Here is a 24,926-nt window from a genome sequence, read left to right as displayed (position 1 = left end):
TTTGTACTTGCAGTGAGTATAACCATCAGGGAGCATCTAAATCTACCCAGTACACGAAAACAGATCCAGGCAGGTGGCAGCTGGCAGGAGGAGGCTGAGTGAAAGCAGCAGAGATTTCACAGAATGCAGCACACAGCGGTAGTTTGCACTGCGGCAGATCAAGCATGCATACCGCACAGATTGAGAGACTGTATGATCAGAGTGTGTTTTAAATAATGTGCCTCGCAGTGGAGAGCATTTTCAATCAATGCATGTGTAGTGAATATTCTGCTGGACAAAGATAGAGGTCCCATTATTCATAATTGTCAAGATCAGATCCAGTTGTGGACAAAACATTTGCTCTGCAAAGACTCACTGCCGTCATTATCATTCATAAAAGCTGGCTTTGTCAGAATCAGGAAAGAGGTGACATGAAACCCTTTGAGCTCTACTAACCACTGTTGCAAATGTTAAATCACTATCTCAGTGTGCTGCTGGGAAATGGCTTTCTCTGTCCTCATCCCTGCTGTTTTTAGGTCAGGTCTCTGTTATGCCCGCCTGTAGATGTGCACTTACTTCACTGAGAAGACAGGGATCTCTGTCCAAAGGGATTTGCAGATGGACGATGCTTGAGTGACAGTGTTTAAAAATATCTTTCTGCATTGCACTTGTTGATATTCAATAACCTTAGTGTTATGTGATCTACCATTGAATTCTGCTTTCACTGAATTTTGTTCACTGTATCAGCACAGGGAGGAGAATGGCATAAAGAGGGAGAAAGGGGGAAAGGTTGAAAATGCAACTGAGGTGATGAGCTACATTGTGAAGGTCAGGTTTTTAGCCATGCTAGCGGTGTGGCTCTATGGATTGAAATGTTGATCAGTCAGTCGGCCCATTACTTTAGTTCAGACTGAAATCTCTCAACAACTATTAGATTGATTGCCATAAAATGTGGTACAAGCATTTATATCTTCCACAAGATGAACTGTAATAATTTCAGATAATAAAAGAATAAAAGTCAGAGGATAACCACCCTGACTTTTCATCTAGCGCCACCATCAGGTCAAAACGTCTTTCCAGTACACTGGTTTTGAGAAAATACTATGCAATTAATGACATTCCCATGAGCCTTAGCTTTACTTTGTATAGCTTGCCCAATCGTGGATCAATATTTGGCTTTTAACATTTTACAGTTACAACCTATCTAGTTCAAATCTAGTTGATCATATCTGTACTGCGATTTGTTGTTGCTTATCAGCTGGAATACATATACAGATAGTGATATATCAGCAGTAAAATATTAGTGGCCTGGATGATTTATGGGTCTAGATGCTAATTAGCAAATGTTAGTTTGCATAACACACTAAACTAAGATAAACATGATACCTTCTAAACATTGTCAAAGCACCTCTTTTCCTCTAGTACAGCTTCACAGAGCTTGGCTGTATATATATATATATTATCATTTAGTTTCGTAGTTTAATCATCATCCAATTCTATTTCTTTTTCCGGTGTGAAAAGGAAGCTTGGAAAACAAATATTAAATTCTCTTTCTTGTAAGGTACAAAGTTCTATCAAAGGACATCCTCTAATGGGAACTACCCTGCCCTGTCCTATCAGCACAGCAGTCAACAAACAGTCCCTCTGCCAGGCGAGGTAATGAGGGCAACAGCTCACCACTACGACCTGTCTTCCTCCTTCACTCTTCCAATTCTAACTTATAACCAGAGGTTGGGGACACCGATCAAATACTCCCAATCTCCTTCCTTCCGCCGACCTGTGGTATTGCTATTACATGTGGGAGGTGGGGTAAGGGCAGTGGGGCTTCCCTACAGAGACTTGTGGTATTTTTTATTTACGTTCTTGTCGTCTCTGATAAGCAGTACAAGATTGGGCTGTCTAGCAAGGGAGAAATTACACAGCTACACAAGCAATCTGGGTCTCTGTCTAGTACCCAACCCCATTTTGGCTATGCAAACGCACATTATTGCTGAACCCCACTGAACAAACTTTACAAAGAAATAATGACAAGTTGAAACTGTTTGCTCTCATTGGATGCCTCAAACTACCATGACATGGCAACAGATTTATTCCTTTTGGAAGAAAAACTGCAGACATGGTGCACACTGGTATGTTGTATGTGTTTTAAATAAGACTGTTCAAAAAGGCAGACTTTGGCCACCCAGGACGAGGGAAAAGAAACATGTTCTTTTTATTGATTTCTGCTTGTCTTGTCTGAGACAGACCAAAGTACAATAAGCAGTGTGTTCTTCAATCACTCATGTCCAATATCCAGACAGAGGCATTGTGAGGCAGTCCACAAGAAAAACAACAGAAGACAAAGAGCCAAATTAAAACATTTCCTCTGCAAGTAAACCAGAAATGTTCCTTGAAGGACACAAGCATTTTAATGTGCACAAAGTAAATCTTTTAAAAAGTGAAGTCAATTTTTGAATATGCAGACTGCAACTTTTGTATATTTAATACACATAAGGCCCAAAATTCAAGTGTGAATTTCAATAGAGCAATCACACAAATCATAGTACAATGCATAGCTGCTGAGGCTGTGGGCGAACCAATGTGACCCATGGGCCATTGTGAATACCCATAACTGCACTATGAATCGTCTTCCTGTCCAGTGAAGATGAATACAGAATAGAAACAATGTCTGTGTCCAATCCTCTATTTACATTTCTTATTGACATGTGACAAGCAACAACTCTGTGTCAACTCCACGATATAAAGTACTCAGTCTGTTCGTATCGCCTTGTGAACTGCAGCCGGGAATGCATGTTAAACAAATGCATAATATCTTTCAAACTGACATTCTGTCCATTAACCTAAAATTGATAGTTTTAATAAAATGGAATATGGACACAGGAAGAAGCTGTGAAGACTGATTAGTTACCAGCACCACCAGTCATTCGACACCTTACAGTGAGTGAATCAGTAATGGTAGCTGTATTAGAGGGCCTGGATCAAATGTGCTCAATGTTTGATTGCATTAGTTTGCTTCTTTAAATAGCTACAAACGTACTATTATGAGCATGTGTGTAAGTGTTTTTATTAGTGCTGTCAGTTAAACACGTTATTAACGGCGTTAACGCAAACCCATTTTAATGGTGTCAATTTTTTTATCGCAAGATTAATGTTCTTTTTGACCTAGTCAGTGTTACATTGTGTGAGAGATGTTGTTTTCAATAAAAAAAAAACATTTGCACAAAGCAAGCCGATCCACTTTTCCATGTTGATAAGAGCATTAAAATGAGAAAAAATAATGGGACAAAAAGAAATCAAGGGACATTTAGAATAGATAAAAATTCAATATTTTAATCGTTTGACGACACTAGTTTTTATGTATTTTTTGCAAAATATTTAGTTGGTATTTAATTTGCATGGTGGTAAAGTAGTTCTTTATCATTATACAGTGATGGGTTGCTTGGTTTGGCGTATATAAAATTCTCAAATAGTGGCTTACACAAGTCCAGTTTTGCAAACCCGCACATGCAAAGCTTAGTGCTGGAACCGACACATTAAGTCAAAGCCCCGGCCTGTTAGTATAAGCCCCCCAATCCGACCTATCATTAAACACACATGCTACCACACAAAGTCACACCGATGTCAATCAAGCTCTGTGCCAGTTTGCTGAATCCATCACCATACATTTTCAAATGATCTGATGTCAGGGGACAAATATATATATATATATATATATATATATATATATATTGCTAACTGGGTCATGCCATCCTTGTCTTGTCCGTCCTTGGCAGTTTGAGAGTTGTGCTCTTGGAAAAGAATCTGCCAAGTGTCACTGCTCCGGCTGCAGCTGTCTATGTCGTTTCCTCAGAGACGATGTGCCGAGCTTGCGGCTTTCACAATAAAATAAATCCTAGTAGCTAATTAGGCTTGATCATATTTGGCTCATTTAGATGTTAAAAATAGCTTGGGCAATCATTTTAATTTCTGATCTCTCCAGGAAAACATATTTTGTTCTCCCACCTGCATTCGGATCACTTTTACCAGTGACTGGTACCCATGAATTTATAGGAAAATATGTTTTACTTGTTACACAACCTTTTGTGCAGGTTACCCTGCAGCTACCCACGGGGGACCCGACACACTGCAGGACTCAGAGAGAGTCGCGAGAATATCCTGATTTCATTAGTACTGTAGAAATGCACATGGTAGTAATTTTACCATGTGAGCCACTGCAGTAGGCTGCAGATAATTTCAGTGTTTTTTTTACCCTTTGCCTTTATTAGCAACCACCTCTATTTGCTTTGGTTGCCCACACCCAAGCTATTATTTGAGGCTCAGCCATTATGTGAATGCTGGCCTTTATATTCAACCTTACTGTAGGCTATATGAGCATGTGATGGCATTTGCGTATCTTGGCAGCTTTATAACGTAGCTACTCTACTTTTAGTACACATTGCATGATACAGTTTCATACATGCAGTCAGAAGTACTAAATGCACACAGTGATTAAATATTAAAACAAAGAGAGTTAATAGCATGAACTTTTATTTTTTTCCTTTTTGTGGGTCCCACACCCATGCATGCAGAACTAGTCACACTCCTGCAGGCTGACATTTGTTAGAAGATGATGTTAGAAAGCCCTTTTAAATGTTAATATATTGAATTAATAAAATAAGACTAAAAATGTACATTTGAAATAATGTGGGTTAAAAAAAAAGTCACCCCTTGTAATCGCTCTGAATGCAACAACCTTTCTGTGCAATCCACATAAATCCATCCAAAGCTCCAGATCTGTCATCAGGAATCCTCCATGTTGTTATACAGAAGCTAAATAAATATAGTCCTACTCACACAATGCATCAGCAAAACCCTTGGAATCTGACCAACAAATCAGCCAGCTCCTTGAAATATGGATATGTTGAATAGGGAAACAGATTTTAGATGTGTCAAATTTCCATTGGCAGCTGGTCTCCTGAGTATTGCTAACAGGCTCAGCTTGGCCAAGATCTGCACGCACACTCACACATTTGGATAAAGATCTGAGTTGCTCAACATATGCACCGTGCCAAGCACCTCTTTAATTCCCAATATGGGCAGGTTGAGTCAGTTTGAGGCCCAGTCCCAGCTTGTTTAGTATAGCAGAAGATTATCCTGTAGCTCCATTTCTAGGTCTTTTAGCAAGGGGTCTTAAGCACTAACTGTACAGCAGCCATGGAGCAGCAAACAACAAAAAACAGACCATTATTGATGACTCAGCACCAACCCCAAAGGGTACACACCGTTATCAGGATGACAGTATGATGTACAAATAAAACAGCTTGAGAAAGTGAGATGTAGACGTATGAAGACAGCAACAGAGAAAAAGAGCAGAGCAATGCCAAAGTCTTGACAGCTCCTAGTGGTTTTGTCATCTGCAGCCCTAACTATATGACTTTACACTCCGTGAGAGAAAAATAGTTTCTGTGCTTTCTTAAGGGGTATCCTTTTCAACATGATTCCCATGCTGTGTAATTGAGAGGGAAACTTAGTAAGAAAAAGTGGGAAAAGTAAAGCATATGCACTAAAACACTTGCTGACAAACTTTGATAATAGTAAAAAAAAAAATAACAATGTTTAGAGACCTTTGTACCAGTAGAAACTACGAAAAGGAAATAATGACAACGGAAGTGGAGTGAGAAGAAAACATTGCAGATGACTTGCGAGTATAATGTGTATTTCTTATTAGAAAAAAACATCATTCTTATGATCTAACTCAGTAATTCAACGATGCCCCCCTACAGTGCTGGGGTATTTCTGGAGTCTCATTAGGTCCTAATATACATCACAAAAAGCAATTACAAAAACGGTAGAGCAGAAACCCTCCCTAGTGTTTCTATATAAGCTGAAACAGTGCCAGTCCGAAACTGAAAAAGACAAAGCACAGCACTGAGATAATTGGACAGGAAACAAAGCTTAAACTAAAAAGCAGTCAGAGAGTGCATCCCATAGCCACCAAGGCTGTAGAATTCTCTGAATTTGGGATTTCAATAGCAAAACCTTTTTAGACATTTTTCAATTTCACCAAGCACCACATTAAATCTGTAAAAGTGAAATGTTCTCAAGAATTATGGCAAATACAGATGGCCTACAATCAAAAATCTAAGGATAGAGGGGATGTTACAAAGATTGTAAAGCCATAAAACTGACCTGACAACTAGAATTTAGCAACCACGTGAGGGATATGAAAAATAAATAAATATTTTTTATTATTCATCAAATTTTGTGATAATTGGATGAAAAAAATGAAAAAAAAAAGTTTTGTCAAAATGGAGCACATATTGGGTAAATATGTACAGCATGATCGTCTGTTGGTCTGTTAAAATCCAAAAGAATTCTATTTAACAAAAAAAACTCTTACTGACAGCCAGACTGAAAACAAAGCCTCCATAATGAAGTTAATGGAGGCCTGAATGTGTTAAGATTTTTGTTTTTGTCATTTTATTGTTGTTACCTTGGCAATGACGATGAAAGCTATTGGTCGACCGATATGGATTTTTCAATGGCCGGTGCCAATATATAGAGAGCAGGGCGACGATGGCCTATATAATGTAATGCTGATATCAAAACAAAGAAAAGTAATGCATAATTCCATTGTTCCATACACACTACAATCTAATATACATGGTTATCTTAGCCAGTAACATGTTGTTTTAGATGGAATTTTTATTAAGTAAGGAAACAGAAAAAATACATTGGCTTATGCTGTAGATTTCCGAATGTGACTTTTAGGGAGAGCGGGTTACAGTATGTCAGGGGCTACTTCATTCAATTGCATTATAATAACGTGATATATGTGTAACGCTGGCCAGCAACAGCTTTAGATTGGATTTGCTGACATTTATGATGGGAGAAAAGTGTTAACATTTAGAAAAGACAATGGTGACTGAGGAAATTTCGGCAAACTTTTATGCATGAGAGTTACAGAACGGGGCTGAAACCTTTTCACCACCTTCCCAAAACTCACAAAGAGGAGCGATGTTGTTCGACAGCAGCCAGACAGACAAGGCTGTTTTTGTTTATGACAGCACAGGCATAGACCAATGCCAATTTCCTCAAAATGCCAGATAATCTGAGATTTTCAGATCAGATTGTATGAAATACAAGACCAGCAGAACTCTGGTCACAACACTTAAGTGTGAAATAAGGGTAGATCAAATAAATAAAAGTGAACCTTTGTACAAAGGATGACCATGGTCCAGAAGTATCATATGTATGTGGTGACATCACTGAAATAGGAAAAACAACTGAAGCGAACATCGCTTCAAAAAGACTGAGGTGAACTTGATCATCCCTGCAATGCATATACCAGTAGTGAAGTTAGTCACCACTGTTGGAACAATCATTTCTTTGGTGACTCACTTGGTTCATGAAGTGAGTACAAACTCCATTAAATAAAAGGTATGTTGGATTGCAACACTTGGTCAGAGCAGTATGCTTTATTGAAGAAACCAAAAGGGTGCATCAGAAGTGTCAGAGATAGGCCTGCAATGTAAGAAACGCTGTCACTGTTTGTCAGAACCATGCCCTGAGGTCAGTGGACAAAGGGCTGAGGGTGAGTCACCGTCTGTCCCAAGGTTTTACAGCTGCACTCAGAACAAATGCAGCTATCCTCATTATATATATCTGCGTGCGTGTGTGCCTGTGTATTTCATTCGTCTCTGCTGTCATTCTGTTTTAAAGAACGTATAAGAAACCCCAAATGGACATGGCCCTAAGAACACAACTTTTTTGTTTTTCCATGTTCAAATGTTATTTAATTTATGGACCAGGCATGTATGTGTTCAAAACAGTGGATTTTTGTTCTTTTAATGGAGTAAGTACAAAGTTGTTGTGCCATAGAATGAGCTTATTACTTTAAAAGAGTGCTGCATTATGGGTTATTTATAGTGTTATTGTTACCTATCTGTTCATGCATTACTGCTACGATTAGTCAGTCAGTACAAACAGTGACAATGTCAGTCCAGTTTTCTGCTTGTTCATGTTACAGTGGAGGAAATATGTAACTTCCTAACAAGTGGAAAGTGTCTCCCAACATATTTACCGCAGATATTTACTGGACACAGTCATCTGTCAAGTGTCCAAGTAATATATATCACTGTCTGGTTAGAGGATGGTGAGCCCACAAAGGAAGTCTGACAACTCTTAACTGTCGGAGAAATTCTTTCCTCAGCCCCAGAATGACACATATTAATGACAAAAACTGAATGAATCCAGGAATGCCTATTATTAGACACACCAGTTGATGAATATACTTGGATGAACTACCCAAACATTTATTTATCCTTGCACAATTTTCTAACAATTCACTATGTTTAATTTTTACAAAGAGACAAAGCTCCAAGGATGAGAACTTACCTACGTGCCAACCCCTGCTCATTCAGACACAGTGATACACGTGATGTTTCTTCTTCAACAAAGCCATCTCTTCAAAGCATAAATAGCACAGACACCAGCATGCAGACAGCATATTAACCAGACAAGAGCCAATCATTTCTTTTTTGTTTGTTTTACTTACAGAATTAATGTTAATTAGCTACAGCTGAGTAAATGAGCTGGTGACAGTTGTCATTGAAGCCAGTGAAATCAACAGTTGTTAGCTGAAACTTTGATTTCTTCCAGCTTTCTAAGACACCATTAATTATGTTCATATATACTATTATAATTAAAATCGTGGGTCTTTTGAAAATTACACTCTTTCAAATTGTGATTTTGACGTAAATTAATTTTTATTTTTATTAATTTATTTTATAAATAAATCAGTTCTATCTGCTTGGCCTCCGCCATGTGGGGCCTTGACCACACAGTTGAGAAACACCATTCCCAGTGACCATGTCAACACCCCAAACTGGGAGTGGAATCAAACAGGTGAGCGTGGTGGTTCCGTGTTGCACAATTTATGACTCTGCCTTCAAAAAGCAACAACATATTATGAAACGCGGTTTCACTTTAGATTTAACGATAAGTGTTGTCAAATTTGATGAAATACAAGACCAGCAGAGCTCCTTTAACAACACTTAAATCAAGTGTGAATAAAAATAATAGTGAACCTCAAGAAGAGTGGGTATAAGAAAACTAGAAATAAAAACTGACAATGACCCTGCAGATTATTTCAAATTCAGCTCATTAAGGTGATAGACTGGCCTTTGAGCAGCTACAGAGAGGGATGACCTCATTCCTGCAGCAATCTTGCAAACAGGGAGAGCACTTCCTATGGCACTTCATGCTGGGAGATCAAAGTGGGCTTTCAAGGACCTTCCAAAGCACTATCTCCAGCAGATCAAAGGAATCCCCAGGAAACACGGACACGTTCATGCCTCCAGGAGAAATCTGTTGCCAATTCTATGAACAATAAAAGCTTTGAGAGCTCACAATGTGTGGTCGGGGAACAGACTGGGGGCTACCCTGAAGACTGAGTGAGTAGTGAACCTACTTGTGCTTGGGCAGCAACAGGCCTGGTCCTGTATAGCTCGATACATCGGGCATGACACAAACTCTGCCAAGCTTGGTTAGATTGCTTCTGGAGATGCCCAAGAGGAAAACCTTGCCCTCTTGGTACAGTCACATGAAAGATCATATAACATGTTTTACCACACAGTCAACCTACATATCTTTGTGCAAGCCAATATGTGTTTTAACTGATGTTGCTAAGGATTGCTTTTTTTCCTTTGCTCTAACTAGCAGCACTGCAGGGAAACCTCCTTAATTATCTGAAAGGCTTGAGAGACCCATGCATTTTTAATCAGAGCCTGCTTCTGGTATGGCAGGTGGTGAGGGAGGAGGGATACAATGAGAGAGTTAATTGTCGCTCCACAACTCAATAGCGTTTGTAGACCTATTTGTCCATGCCAAGCCAGCTTTAACATTCATCTCAGCATGGCTTTTCCACCCACAACTTCTGAAGGGTTTTATTGTCTTTCAAACAGAAGACTCTGGACAGATAAACAAAAAAATCAAACTTTCTGTCTGCCTTTTTTATGGCTTTGACTGTCTTGCCTATATCTAACAGCTGCAAACTTGAATAGCTTTTTTTCATCAACTGACTCTTCTCCAATGTCAGCTCAGTGGTGGAAATATGCGCTGTCCCTGTGCAGTTGCAATATCTAAGTTGAGCCCTTACCTGTTTCCCGCTTGGTCTGGATAACAAAACAATAGTGGAAACCACAAATCCCTCTCGCTTCAGTGATTCTGCCAAATCCGCGCTGTGACATTTGCAAAGTCTGAGTGCTGCCGAACCGAACAATCCCACTCAATGCCAATTAGAGTTTGTCTCGGCTGCTTCTCAGCCAATCAATTGGACAAAGTGCGTTTCCTGGGCTGTACTCTAATGGGGGTGTATATGATTAGTTGAACTGCAGGTCGGTGACACATATCCTCAAACTGGTTATGCCTTTGCAAGAAATCAAGCATGCCTCTGTAACAAAATGTTGTCTGGCCCTTTAATTTGTCAGATAATGGCAACGTCTCAGTCCAGAAGGAGCATATGGCAAACAATGATGTGGGCATAAGTTTGCCATAAGTTGCACAAGCCTGTAGGGGAGAAAGTACCAAGGCACCATCTGCCAAATTGGGAAGGTCCCAATTACAAAACACTCAGTGAATAATTCATCACATCACTTGCAATAACAACCAAATGATTCACAAGGATGGAGGTGTTCAAATCAGTAATAACATGTTCAAGAGGGGAAAAAATCAAAGGCTTTCAAAACAAAGAGCACCGGCATATTAGAATGTGATTTGATTATAATTCCTGTAACTGCCTGAAGTGAAACAGGGGGTCTGAACAACTGTGATTTTAATTAAGAAACTTCTAATGTTACATAAAATCTAACTACATAATTTTAATCTCACACAATGGGAAAATAACAATTTGTGAGCAGCTACTTATTTGTAAGCCGATGTAGGTCAGCAGAAAGTATTATCATAATGCTCCCACAAAAGCAAGAACTACTTTAAATGACACAAAAGAGAGCTACGAGGAACTGAAGAACTGCCACAATGGGATTCAGTCTGTGGCCAGCCAGGCTATATTGTAAAGGGGCCAGAGGTTTTAACAACACATAGGCAGTCAAATCTGTGACAGTTTCTGAAATGATTTAGTGTTTTTTCACAAGGTTTATGAAGCTTCAGTGAATATATTGGGATATTTAATTATATACTGACTGCTGCTTCGATTCCTTTGCCCTGCTCACGTACCAAATGATTTACTTGTCTCAGATCTTTGAACATGTAAGAATTCATTCACACTAAGCTCCTTGTAAATTTAATTAGCTGAGTTAAGATCATCTATGTGAAGAAAAGTTAATTATAGCATAAAGTGGAGGAAAATATTAACTTGCATCCGGCCTGTCACACAATTGCCTAACACACAGTCACTCAAAATGGGGGACCAGGCAAGCTTAAGGCATTGCACGTGGCTCACTTCCATGCAACATGGTGCTGTTGTGCCATCAAAAGCTACCAGGGTGGTCATGCCCCCTGAGAGCAGAGGTGGGAACAAATAGGATTTCTTATCCAAGCTGTTTATGAAAACCAGGGAGCACAGAAGGCATTTAACAAATTCATTTGCTATGAAGCAACTAGTCACATCTCACATCTCCCATGTATTTAATGTAAATAAATGAGTTGCTGCTAATTATTGTCACTTCAGCTGTTACCTGAATACACACAAAGTAAAAGTACAGTATGTTCTATCATTCTGATTCTGACATTAGTTGTTTTCCCCTTGGGGCCTTGTGTAACTGTAAATGAGCTCTGCTTAGAATAAGCTGTGTAAATAAATATACAACATGAACAAATTACAAGCACAATAAATAAGTATATGAGTCTATAAAGACACGCACACTGCACAATTTAATCCCAATCCACTCATCCCAAGCAAGTACATTTTCAAGTGGCATTAAAAACATACTGCTCAACCCCAGAGGCCAAAAGCATATTATCTTAAAGTCTAATGTAGCTTGACTACCATAGACATACATGAATGTTTATAGCGGCTTAGCTTAAACGCAGGAGTCCTTAATGTTTTACTAGAAGAAAAAAAAAATCTAATTCTTCACACTCCTACACAATCCACCTTCTGCCACTCATTCATACTGGCTATAGCAGGTTTGATCCACAACAGGTATAATGTAACTTTGGCCTATGAGTGAGGCACATATGCCCAAAAATCTCATTGTTTTGTTCAGTGTTTTATTTTAACATAAAAATCCATTTAAAACTCCATTTTAAAACATCCATATTGCAGTCTTTTCAATACTGTGGTATTGTGTTATCTATTGCAAGATCAGATTCAATATGAATTAAATATAAGCCTATTCCCTATCTATACTATCATACCATTATGATGTGTGTGAGCAGTGTTTTCAGAGAGTGTTGTTTGCCACAAGGCAATATTATTTTCTGTCAGAAAATCTGAAAAAAACAACACTTTAGCAAGTCAATAACTCCCACAGGATAAAACCACACGGCAGGTTTCTGAACAACCACTGAGAGCTTTCATCACATGAAAATAATAACCTGTTAAATTTCTAAACTCTATTTTTCAAAATGCATCTTCAATTGAGCCATTATTTGTCAAACACTGAATGGACCCTCAAGGACTCTACAGGCTGCAGACGTTTGTGCTTTAGCCTCTCCTCCTTTCATGTGGATGTGATTACACAGCTGAATCAATGGGACGGACAGAAGGCGAGAGCAAGCGGCTCATTCCCCGTCTGTGCAAATGTCATCCTCGACTGATTGTACTGTAGATGCACTCTTGATTAGATGAGAGAATCGATACATCAAAAAAAGGGAATGTTTCTTCTATTGGCAGTTGGTGAGCTTTAGTGAGACTGAAGGTTTAGTCTGAAAGCATGGTTTCCTGAGAGGGATTGAACCTACTGCTGTTGGAGGTCGCACCTATGGAGCAAATTATAACGTTTAAAAATAGTTAAGTTTTAGGAATGTTGTTGTTGAATAGGAAGTTCAAATATTCCATTTTGTCCAGAACAGCAGCATCTATCCTCTCTGATGTGAACACTGTGTCCCTGTCATTATTGTAGATGCCTCAACAAAAAATATTTTCATAAATCACTGTGGCATGTCTGACTATTCCTCTCCAAAGTCACCTTTGAGAAAGAAAATGGTAATCTTAAGCAGTGCAAACAGTTATTGTATGCCCGTAACAGGTAATAATTTTTTGATATACTGATTAAAGACTTACTGTGTGTTCAGACAGAAGGTTAAGCGAATTTTAGAGGGAACGATTACATACAAAGTCAACGGAACGGGGACGCGATTAGACACAAATTCAACTGGGTTGGCATAAATTGTTGAAAATGAACTGAGCTGAGACTTTGTGCGTATGCCGGGGTCTTATTAATCTGCTTTATAAACGTACAGAAAACAACTAAACAAACTCGAGTCCCTGGTGAGTTCTGAATAAACACGCAAGCACACTCACACAGAAATGGCCGGTGTGTCAGTTACTAGCTTACTGCTAACGTCTATATAGTAGTACAAAAATGTAGTAGTGTAGTAGTTTAACACGTGCAATGTTTATTATGTTCACAATCTTAGTTTAGTAAGTTAGCGTGCTCATATTTGACGGATGGGAATGTCATTAGTTATTAGTAAAGCATATGCAAGTTTTTTTTCAAGTAAAACACAGATTGCCAATAAGAGAGTCAAATTAGACATCAGACACAGTAGATCTCAGAAACAGATACTGTATGTTCAAATAGAATTTATAGTCTATTATTTGGGACATTTAAATATTCCACTTTATCCACTAACAATCCAGATATGCCCACATCTTGCAGGTATTATTCTTTTAATCTGAGTGGCCTATTTGCAAATCTAACTATGTGTTTTCAAATACCACATTATCGAATAGTAAAATGTTAATTTTAATGATATAGTATACAGTTGGTTTGAGTCACACAGTACACAGTTTTTATACATTTAACCGTGCTTGAAACAGCAGCAAGCTGCACTATTTTGATCTGAAAATGCAAGAAAACTGCAGAAGAAAGCGCTTGCTGGCATGGTTTTAGTTTTTCCTGTTATCTTTTGCTTTGTTTTTTTGTCTAGTTTATCTGCTTAAAGGTCTTGTTTGGCTGACTGTAGGCCTACTACCCCCATTATGGCATGGTAGCTGATAGCATTTAGTGACTACTACAGCATGTACTGAATAAAAGTTGTGCAACTAATTTTGATGGACTTGCATTGAACCTGACACAGCTTTGCTGAGCGGGCATTCTCGAGTTTAGAAATTGCAGGGCTGAAGGTAAACAAAGACAGATCCAAACACATTATCCAATTACACAACTACAACCAGCCCCGACAGCAGACGTCTCTATTTTACTACATTTATTTTCACCTACACTTGATATTAATTCAACCTCAGCATTTTTTCACACTACATTTCAGTCCTTTATGTAGTTACTTTTATCTGATCCACGTATTCTGAGCAGCCAAAGTGGAAAAATCTCAACTTCAACTTCCTCAAGCAGTGAAAAACAAGAAAGCCATCGTCCACTCCCAGCTTGTCTGAACTGGCACAGGGAGAAGACAAAACGATCACTCTCTCATCAGCCATTTATTTTGAGTGCTTCTTCAACAAGTTCAGACTTAGTTCACCTTTCCTTTATTCCCTAAACCTTTTGTACACTCCACTGATATTAGTTCCTATGGTTGAGTGCAAAGCTTACAATTAGTCGGCACACCATCTTATGCTGAGAGATTTTTTTCTGCTATATGACTTCAAAACATATTGGGCTGAATTTTTTGTGGCAGCACAACTACAAGTTGCTTTTTGCTCTCCTTGAAATGTGTTTTTTTTTGTAATTTCTTACACTCCTTTCAAAAGATCCATCCATCTATTATCTATAACTGCTTATCCTCTGCAGGGTCGAGAAGTGGGGTACTGGACAGGCAGGCAGTTCATTACAGGGCTGACAAATAGTAGGCAAACAACAATTCACACCTGCTGGCAATTAAAAGTCACCAATTAACCTAGCCTGCATGTCTTTGGACTGTGGGAGGAAGCCCCACGCAGACACAGGGAGAACATGCAAACTCCCAAAAGATCCCAGAAAAGCCCCAGCTGGCTGGTGGGTTTGAATCCAGAACGTTCTTGCTGTGAGGCAGACCCCTGCACCACAAGGCGCCACCCTTGCAAAGCATATTTGACATAAAATAATACAATAACACAAACAATCGAACGCCATTAATATCTCAAGCCATATTTTCCTTCACATTTTTGGCATCTGTACATTGCTCGCCTTTACCGAGTGACTTACAATGACTGTTATCTCCCACAAGTTCAGTATCCTGTAGGACGCATCACTTCCTGAAACTCCCTCCCTTAAATAAAGCTTACAATTACTGTCAGTCCGACTCATCCAGGAAACTCCAGCATAGTCTTATCCATCTGCAGATGGTCAGTTGAACTCTGTTGCAAAAACATTCCAGGCTCAGAAATGATACCGGTCATGAAGGAGTCATGAAGGCAATAGGACAGGAGTTCATCCCTAATTAGTATCCTTGTTGGTGTTGTTCACCCCCTCTGCAAAATTCAAAATATTTATCCAATAATGTGTCAACATTCAAGAGATTATAGCTTCCTGGAAGCTAGAGAGAGACACTAATAATGTATAATGTATCCCCAGCTGCAGAGGACCTGCTCCCTCTGTAGGCTCATTCTGAGGTAACAAAAACACAACTCTTATATTCAGGTGATTAAACACTAATGAAAACGTACCTATGGATATTATATTCCATTTCTGCTAATACATCCTCCTAACCTACCTTTCAAAGTCTAGTGTATAGTTTATAGGAATAAATGGAAATGGAATATGTCTAGGTTTGTTTTCATTAGCGTATCACCTGAAAATAAGAATCATTGTGTTTTCCTTACTTTAGGTTTTTATTTACAGAGGGAGCAGGTCCTCCTCTATGTAGTCCAACCATGTTGAACCACTACATTTCTTAAATCGCCCAGAATGAACAACCCTAACACTGGCTACAGATAGGGACTTTCACGTTTTTCCCAAGCCATCTTACTTTGTCCCTCACGCTTGGTTGAGTCAAAGGGTTTCAGTTGGTTGCAATCGGCAATCTCACAGCCAGATATCACTAAATCTTACAAACTGGTCCTTGAAGTCTACAAAATGTCAGTATGTTATGTTTTCACATGTCGCAATGACATGAGGTCTATGTTACATTATGTTTGCATCATGTTATGTTACCTGGCACATGTTGATGACACAAAATGATGATTGGAGGCCAAAATTATAATTTACTGTTCACTTTAGAGTAACCAAGCAAGTGTTTAATGTAGGGAATACATAAGTGTGAAAAAGGAAGGAGTGTTAGAGACATTGCATGAATCGTTTTGAAAACCTGCCATGTCTAATTTTCCATTTGAAAATATAAATTACATCTCTGGTCAGAAAACGGCCACAGTACAGATTATGTGACGTGTTAAGTGGTTTCCATCTATGGACGTACTGCTAATGGAAGCTACTTATGGAAAGGCTGAATGTTTCCATCAGCCATAGGATTCCACGATAACATTCACATCATAAAACTCATTTTTATCCACTTGGTCCGGTATATCACTATCAGCCAATTGCCAGTGAGCTCTGCTATCTTCGTCTATTTGCTCTAGTGAGCCAGTAAGGTGGCACAGATATTTCTCGGTTGTCGGTTTTGGAAATGAGTCGTCTCTCAAACTGCCATCAGTTCTGGAGCTACCCTGCTGTAACTGCAGAAAAGAAAAAGGCTAACTTAACCATCTTCTCAAGTTAGTGGGAGAAATGACCAAGGAGATAGTATATTCTCTCTAAATATAGAGCCAAGCAAGTATCCTTTGCCAATTTCTACAGGCGACAGTGCACTGGACAGACAGATTAACCTGTGTTGCTCATGCTCGTCTGAGTACATTTGTCATCTCCACTGCTGTGTCACCCTCGAGTGGACAGGCATTTTCTCACACGGGATACATATCTTCACCATATGGCAATGTAGTCAGGCCTTTTATCTTGAAGTAGGATAACGGTGACTCAAAGGTTTAACGCATAGAACTAATTTCCCTGAAGCAAAGGCTTTTGGTTGAGCATCTGTGTTCTACATATGATACATCACATGTGGAAATGTTGTGTTACCTCCTTTGTTAACTGTGCATTGTTGAGAAAATTGCTTTGAGTTCACTGACCAACTCAGGAGACATTGTCTCGCTTTTGTATTCTTGTATTTGTTTCATTGCGCCCACTCAAGCCCAGAAAACACAGTCGACCAACCCTTAAACTAGCACTCTTGCTGTCATGTTATACACAAAGGTGTGCTTTATTTTATATTCTGCAACAGATGAATCACCAAGGACTTTTGAACTCTATTCTCTCGCACTTTAAAGTTGTTAAAGTTGAAAAAATCACAAGTTGTTCCCAGTCAATTAGATTATATAATGTAATGAGGGTCTTCATGAGTTCCTGACTCCCACTCAGCTGTGGGGAATCCTTATTCAGTTGTGTGTATATATATGTGTGTGTATAAATATATATATATATACACACACACACACACACACACACACACACACACACACACATATATAAATAGTATCAGTGCACATATTATATATTAACTAAATGAGAATATACACTATATACTCACTATAGTTTATTGAGACACTGAGAGGAAAAGACAGAGACAACAAACACATGATAACTAGACGACCAGCGTACTAGCTGGAGGCATCACCTCGAGCGGCACCGAACCCTTTGCCACTGAGAAGTAAAGTAACCCACAGTGATGCTGTCAGGAGAAAGCTGGAAACATCAATACTTGCCCACATAAACCAGTGGGATACAATCAAGTCTGTTTTTCCATTTCCAAACAATGTCACATATTGAGATTCGTGGAAACATGCAACGAGGTAATGATACGTGAACTTTGCCTGACAAAAACATGAAAGCCACTTTGGGGCTGTTATTAATGGGCACAAAAAAATACAAAAAACCTCAACAAAGATGCATAATTCTCACTGTTATTATGACTCACACAACTCATTTCCAATCCAGACCATTAGTATTTAATCCATGAAGTAGCACCACAAAAACCAGGCTTCTTTAAAGCATACTACATCCTAGCCTTCAAGAGATTTAAGAGATTAAATGCAAAGCTCTTGAAACTATTTTGGAAAAAGCCCAAGACATGTCTCCAGTATTTAGAGTTTAAAACCAAGTCAAGTCTCAAATCTTCAGAGACAATGTTCAAAACATCTCAGGTCTTTATGGAAAGAAGGGCAAGTCCTTTCCATTAAAGGACGAGTTCAAGCTCAAGTCTTTACAGAGCAAGTCATGTCTTAGGTCTTTAGAGGGCAAGTCCAGCCTCACAGCAGTCCGAGGCGGGTTGCAAGTCCTCATTTTTGCTTCTCCACTGTGACTTGTGTAAGTCTCAAGTCTACAGCTCTAATTAAATGTAAACACTAGGATAGATTGCTTTGGTAAACACCAAAGACTGCAGTCATAAATAAGCAAATTAAGAAATAAATAAGTTTGCATCACATACAAAAACTCAGCATTTGTAAAACTATAAATTAAAACTGGAAAAACACTGAACCCAAATAGAAAGTGGGAGTGGGTTTGTACACAGAGTACTGAATTGTATCACTAAGAGAAAATTGCACTTTGATTCATTAACAGTCTGTTTTATAATGCTAGTGCTGCCCCCCAAAAGAGCTTTTGCTGCATTGAAATGCTTCAAGGTGAGATTTTCAAAAAAATAAAGGTGCAGAAAACATTCGGTAACAACTTAATGGCAAGGGAGAGAAGTGTCTACACTTTCCAGTTATAGGTACATACACTCCTGGACAAAATCTTAAGACCGCATTTTGCGTTGGTGGAACATAACCCGGTTGTAAGTAGAGCTTCAAAGTGCAAAAAGAAGAAACAGGATCAAGAGACCAAAAAAATAGAGTAGGCAATTTATTGAAAACTGCATTTAAACTCAAACAGCCTGTTCATCAGCTTATCAAAAGTTTAGGACTAAAGCCTTAAAAAGTCCAAATCTGTGCAAAAATCTGGCTTTCATGTAAATTTCTATCAGGCATTCAGGCAAAAAGGCTTTCTGTTTTTGAACGTGGCAGGATTGTTAGGTTGCACAAGAAAGGCCTCTTGCAACGTGCCATCGCCAACATCGGCCTTTTGGACCATCCTGCGTGTCCCACTGATCTAAATCACATTGAGAACATTTGGGGATGGATGGCAAGGGAAGTTTACAAAAACGGATGTCAGTTCCAGACCGTGGATGCCCTTCGTGAACCCATCTTCACCACATGGACCAATGTTCCCACCATCCTCCTGGGAACACTCGCATCAAGCTTTTTTGACACGTTTAGTTCTGTTTTGGACTTTTTAAGGCTATGGTCTTAAACTTTTGATCAGCTGATGAACAGCCTGTTTAAATGCAGTTTTCAATAAATTGCCAACTCTATTTTTTTTGTTTCTTGCTCCTGTTTCTTCTTTTTGCATTTTGAAGCTCTACTTACAACCTGGTTACATTCCACCAACGCAAAATGTGAATACTTGCAATTTTTCCCCTGGTCTTAAGATTTTGTTCAGGAGTGTACATCTAATGAACTCAAATGGTTTTTAGTGACAGTTTAGGTAAGTGCTTTTCGGAAGTCTACTCCTTATTGCAAACGCTAATTAAGATGGCTCATGCTATACCGTTTCCTCTCCATGGCCTGAGGCTCCCTAATAAAAGGACCACTTCAAACAGCAAGTGAGCATCTAATTAAATTTCACCACAAATTAATGAGACACAATGTTTCCGCCTACGTGAGACGATTAGTGAAGCTACCAAGACTGTGCACCAATGATACTGATGTTTAGTGTCAAAGAGGCTCAGTGAGTCCCTTATTGTTTTACCTCTGGAGAGCACCTAAATGATATGCAAATAGTAAAAGCTAATGTTCCTCTATAAAAATAAAAATAAATTGTTGAAGGCCACTTTAATATAGGTAGCCTAAATTGCTTCTCTATATTTACCTATGAGTTGTCTTCTCATTTCTCTGATGGATGCAAAGCATAATTGCCAAATGGTAATGCATTTTTGCAACACTGCCTGCAGTCTCAATTTTTGTTTTGGAATATTTAAACACTCAGCATATTTATCCTTATGTGCTTTAAGGTTAAAGTGCTAAACGCGTGTTCGCAAATGTTAAGTATCAATAAATGTCAGGTGACGGCTTGTGGAGCCTCTTGAATGCAAAATATATTACATTTTTGCTTACGGAAAGGGAATGAGAATATTCAATTTATGCCAAACATGTGAGGCTTGCTCTTCCAACACAATAGCATTAACGCCATTTAATATTTACCATTATTTCAGTCGCAGTTAAAGTATATCTATCTGCAGAACCACTAATTTAGCTGTTTCCTCAAAGGATAAGAACACCCTGTCCAGCAGTCTTTTATGATAGAAACTGAACTGTATATTAAGTGTCCAGTTTTCCAGTGGTTATACCTATCAAAAACAAATGTGCAGTTCTTTAAGAACAAAATTTTACCATTTAAAAAAATATAAATATAAATAAATATTCAATAGACGACATTACCCTATATAAGAAATATTTCTTATTACATATATTGCAACTTGGGCTGCCAACTAATAGTAGACCAAAGCGTTGGCTGAGAAGTCTTAGACGACCCACTTTTCTTAAGTTGGATAGTCGCAGAAAAAAAATAATGTCAAACTCCTTTCAGAAACTGCACCATGTCACCTGGACTGAAATAGCAGGGGACTGTTGCCACACCCGACCTTTGCTCTTGTTAGAGACTGTTTTTTTGACAGGGGAGATTTCTTTACACTAGCATCAGAGCTAGCATAGGAGAATGAGCACCAGAACCAGCTGCTGTAACCTGCTGTTATCCTGTGTTGACTTAAATGAACTTAATGTTCAAGTACACTCTAAATGTGAGAGACACTGGATACAGAACGCACATACAGGGAAGCCAAAAGGGGCCCGCTATGGAGTTAGATTTGTGTCTTTATTACATGCGAGCAAATAAATGATCTGAGAGAAAAACAAATGTCTGAGAGAAAAAGTTTTCATACCAATAGCAAAAAATAATAATATTTGAGACTAAAAAAAGTTTTGAGAGAAAGTATTTTCTCATAGAACATAAAAAATATAAATTAGAAATTTTTAAAATTGTTTCTGAGAAAAAAAATCTCTCTCAAAATCCTTTTTTTAACTCTCAAATATATATTTTTTTGCTATCAGTGTGAAAACATTTTCTCTCAAAAAAAATGTGTTTCTCTCAAAACGTTTTTCTTCTCTCTCTCAAAACCTAAGTCTTTGCTCTTGATGCAATTTCTTGCTCTCGTGTCAGGATTTTGCTCTCGCTGTGAAAACAATGTCATGGCCGGGGCCACGTTCCTATTGGCCAGTCGGGTGAGAATCGTCTTGGGAGTCGAACTGAATCATTACACCACTGTCGATTCACCGGCGTAGATGCGCTGCCTTAGTTGAGCGCGGAGACTCCAATGTTTGGGTAAGATGATGTCACACACAACTCGATGGGCAGCTAGCTGAGCAAGTTGGTAATCAAAATCATTCCCATCATAGGAACGACTGTGTAGCCTTAACAGGTTAGAGAGTAACAGATCAGAGGTATTAAAGGATGTTCAACTGGTTAGAGAGTAACAGATCAGAGGTATTAAAGGATGTATCCTTGGGGAGCTAACCAGTTAAACATCCTTTAATACCTCTGATCTGTTACTCTCTAACCAGTTAAACATCCTTTAATACCTCTGATCTGTTACTCTCTAACCAGTTAAACATCCTTTAATACCTCTGATCTGTTACTCTCTAACCAGTTAAACATCCTTTAATACCTCTGATCTGTTACTCTCTAACCAGTTAAACATCCTTTAATACCTCTGATCTGTTACTCTCTAACGTTTTGAAGAAAAACGTTTTGGGAGAAACACTTTTTTTTTGAGAGAAAATGTTTTCACACTAATAGCAAAAAAATATATATTTGAGAGTTAAAAAAAGGATTTTGAGAGACTTTTTTTCTCAGAAATAATTTTAAAAATTTCAAATTTATATTTTTTTATGTTCTATGAGAAAATACTTTCTCTCAACACTTTTTTTAGTCTCAAATATTATTATTTTTTGCTACTGGTACGAAAACTTTTTCTCTCAAATATTTTGTTTTCTCTCATAAAATGCTTTTTTGCTACCAGTGTGTTAACTTGTTCTCTCAAACGTTTTTTTTTCTCTCAGATCATTTATTTTCTCGCATGTAATAAAGACACGAATCTATCTCCATAACCCGTAGCTCAATTTTGCCCTCTAGAAGGTGAGTGTATTTTAAGAACAGTGATTTTTAGGAATTGTACTTAATTTTCTAAATGTTTCTAGACAACCAAATGTCACATTTTCTCTCCATAAGAAGGTTTTCAGCCTGTGTGCTATGTAATTCTGCACATAGACTGTAAATGTTCCTGCCACACAGGGAAATGATGTATAGAACCGGCTGTATGTCACTGAAAGATAAGAGAAGGCTGACTTTGACATTAAAGGCATACAGTGAATGCTGCAGTTCATCACCAAACCTCTTAACTGCTTTCAGCCAATATCTGACCCACCACACTTATGACCTTTCCGGACTTTACTTTTAACCGAATAGCTTTTATTAGAGAAGCCTGGCCAGCTCACTGTCTGCTCTCAGGGATGGAAAGAGGAGTATTGCCGTTTCTCCTCCACTTTGGACCATACCTGCCTCTGCTCAGACCTTTCTCAGCTTGTTGAGTGTCTGACACCCAATCCCAACAGCCTCATTACCGCCTGCGAAGCTATTGTTGCGACATGACATGACAGGAGGAGGTGCCAGGCGGTTCAGCGGTGGGTCGTGGCCCGTATGAGCACTCCTGTCGGTGTGGACTTTGGCCCTGTCTGACGCCACAGCTCTCCCCTCTCTAATACGGGATCAAGAATGCCTCCAACACAACAAAACAAACTCAGCGCGTCAAGTGCGCAGGAGGGTGTCAGCCAAAGGATTGGTTAGAATATGGATCGTGTATTACAAGTGTGTAGGGTATTACACATAATGACTGATCACACCTTAAGCAAAACTGCAATATACTAGGCAATTTGTGATTTTAAGGGTAAGCCAGTTTAACGAGTCTTTTTGGGGCGCCAGCATTCGGTTTGAAAATGAGTTTATGCTTTAAATTTTTGTATAAAAAGACCAATATCACAACAAAAACAATAAATATTACATGGATGCTGCGGGGACAATACAACGTATTACACTGTACAAAGTCCAAACAAGAATAAACTGAAGCAAGGACATATAATAGTGTGGATAAACTTCCAATTTACGCGCGAGTTTCGGGGCGAAAACTTTCCCTTGTGCCGCCGTTCAACGGCTCAGGCAAACTGTGAACGCGGTAAATAAAGTTAAAAATCAATATAATCTTCACAAGTACATTTCTCTCAAGTCATCTTACCGTGTCCGTGTCTTCTGCAAGACCCAAGAAGGGCGACGCAGGAGAGCGAGAGAGCGCACAGAATCCACAACTTGTTGGACAGAGCCATGCTGCTGAACAGGGGGCTGATCCGCGCTGAATGTAAAGTTAACAGGAAAACTTCATCAAGTTAAAGGGCTGAAGTTGTGTGAGTGTGTGTGTGTGAGTGTGTGTGTGTGTGTTTGGGTGCGTACTTCCGTTTGATAACAGTGCCACTCCACAGGCTCTATGAAATTGAAATTCCCAGTCATTTCCTGGAGGGAAACGTCAATATCAGGAAATAAAATATTTTAAACTGTTTTCCAAAGAATTATATGACGATATTTGTATTTATTTTATGTTATCATCCCACCCGTCTCCGTTTCTTATCATTTTCCCCATATAAGGAGTATCGCATCATGACTTTGGCATCTCAGTAGAAAACTTGATCCTGCTGTGTAGCACACACACACACACAATCTCTCTGTCTCTCTCTCTCTCTCTCTCTCTCTCTGCTGGGAGTTGATGAACTGTAGCAAGAGGAGCCCCAGGTTGCATCTTTTCAACCCCGGAACAACACTTTAATCCGCAGCAATTCATCTCACAGTGATGAGAAATTTTCATCTGAAGCCCATTACCCAGACCCAGCTGTCTGTTTCGTTCAGGAAATTCGTACCTGAGTTATGGCCTTTGGAGAGCTTTCGAAACCCCTTGCAGATCCTCCAGGCCTGTGCGAGACACATACTGTAATTGAGCTTCAAGCTGGCACATGTATACTGAAATTATAGTCTGCCAGAGCCTTTGTACCCCATATTTTCACAACTTGAATGAATTCATTACACTGTGTTAAATACTGCGCTGGATTTATGTGCAATAACACACTATGTGTTAAATACGGATGGCTACACTGCTGCCAAGGCTGGAGATTTGATACACAGCTGGGGGTCGCTCAGAATAAAAAATTCCAGCTTTCACTGACTAAAGATGGGTGTCGTTTAGTCTACTGTACAGATTGTAAAGCCCTCTGAGACATATGTGTCATTATATAATTAAAATTAACTTGACAGATCATAAGATGACAGCAAAGGGAACTGCATAAGCCACAGTACATTGAACTAGTTCACTTGTTGGAGCCTCCTCGTGGACACAAGCTGTAGTAATTATAACAAAATTTAAACCTCACTTTTTAAATACATCTTCATTATTATTAACAGAACGATACCAGTTCACTGCTCATATAGTGTAACCGGGAGCAGTTGCTAGGCAACCAGCACAGATTCCAGGAAGTGTCTGGTCCTGGCCATGAAATAATCCAGCACATAATCCCTGTGAAATGACAAATGGTCGTATTTTTACACTTTGGATTTTGTACAAATTAAACAAACGAGAGAGAGGAAGTTTATTAGTGAGATTTAGAG

At 38.9% G+C, this 24,926-nt stretch overlaps 1 protein-coding gene across 1 annotated transcript in view; it reads right to left on the bottom strand.

Moving 5' to 3' along the window:
• tfpia (tissue factor pathway inhibitor a) overlaps positions 1-23,700 on the bottom strand; it is a 40,105-nt gene extending 16,405 nt beyond the window's left edge. The window contains exon 1 of the mRNA XM_051403080.1: positions 23,512-23,700. Within this exon, the coding sequence (XP_051259040.1) occupies positions 23,512-23,599 (88 nt within the window). The 5' untranslated portion in view covers positions 23,600-23,700. The remainder of the gene's footprint in view (positions 1-23,511) is intronic.
• Positions 23,701-24,926: the final 1,226 nt, after the last annotated feature.

The sequence above is a fragment of the Dicentrarchus labrax genome, unplaced genomic scaffold (assembly GCF_905237075.1).
Source record: "Dicentrarchus labrax unplaced genomic scaffold, dlabrax2021, whole genome shotgun sequence".
NCBI lineage: Eukaryota > Metazoa > Chordata > Actinopteri > Moronidae > Dicentrarchus > Dicentrarchus labrax.
Note: the sequence above shows the minus strand (reverse complement) of the source record. Positions and strands in the feature narration are given on the sequence as shown.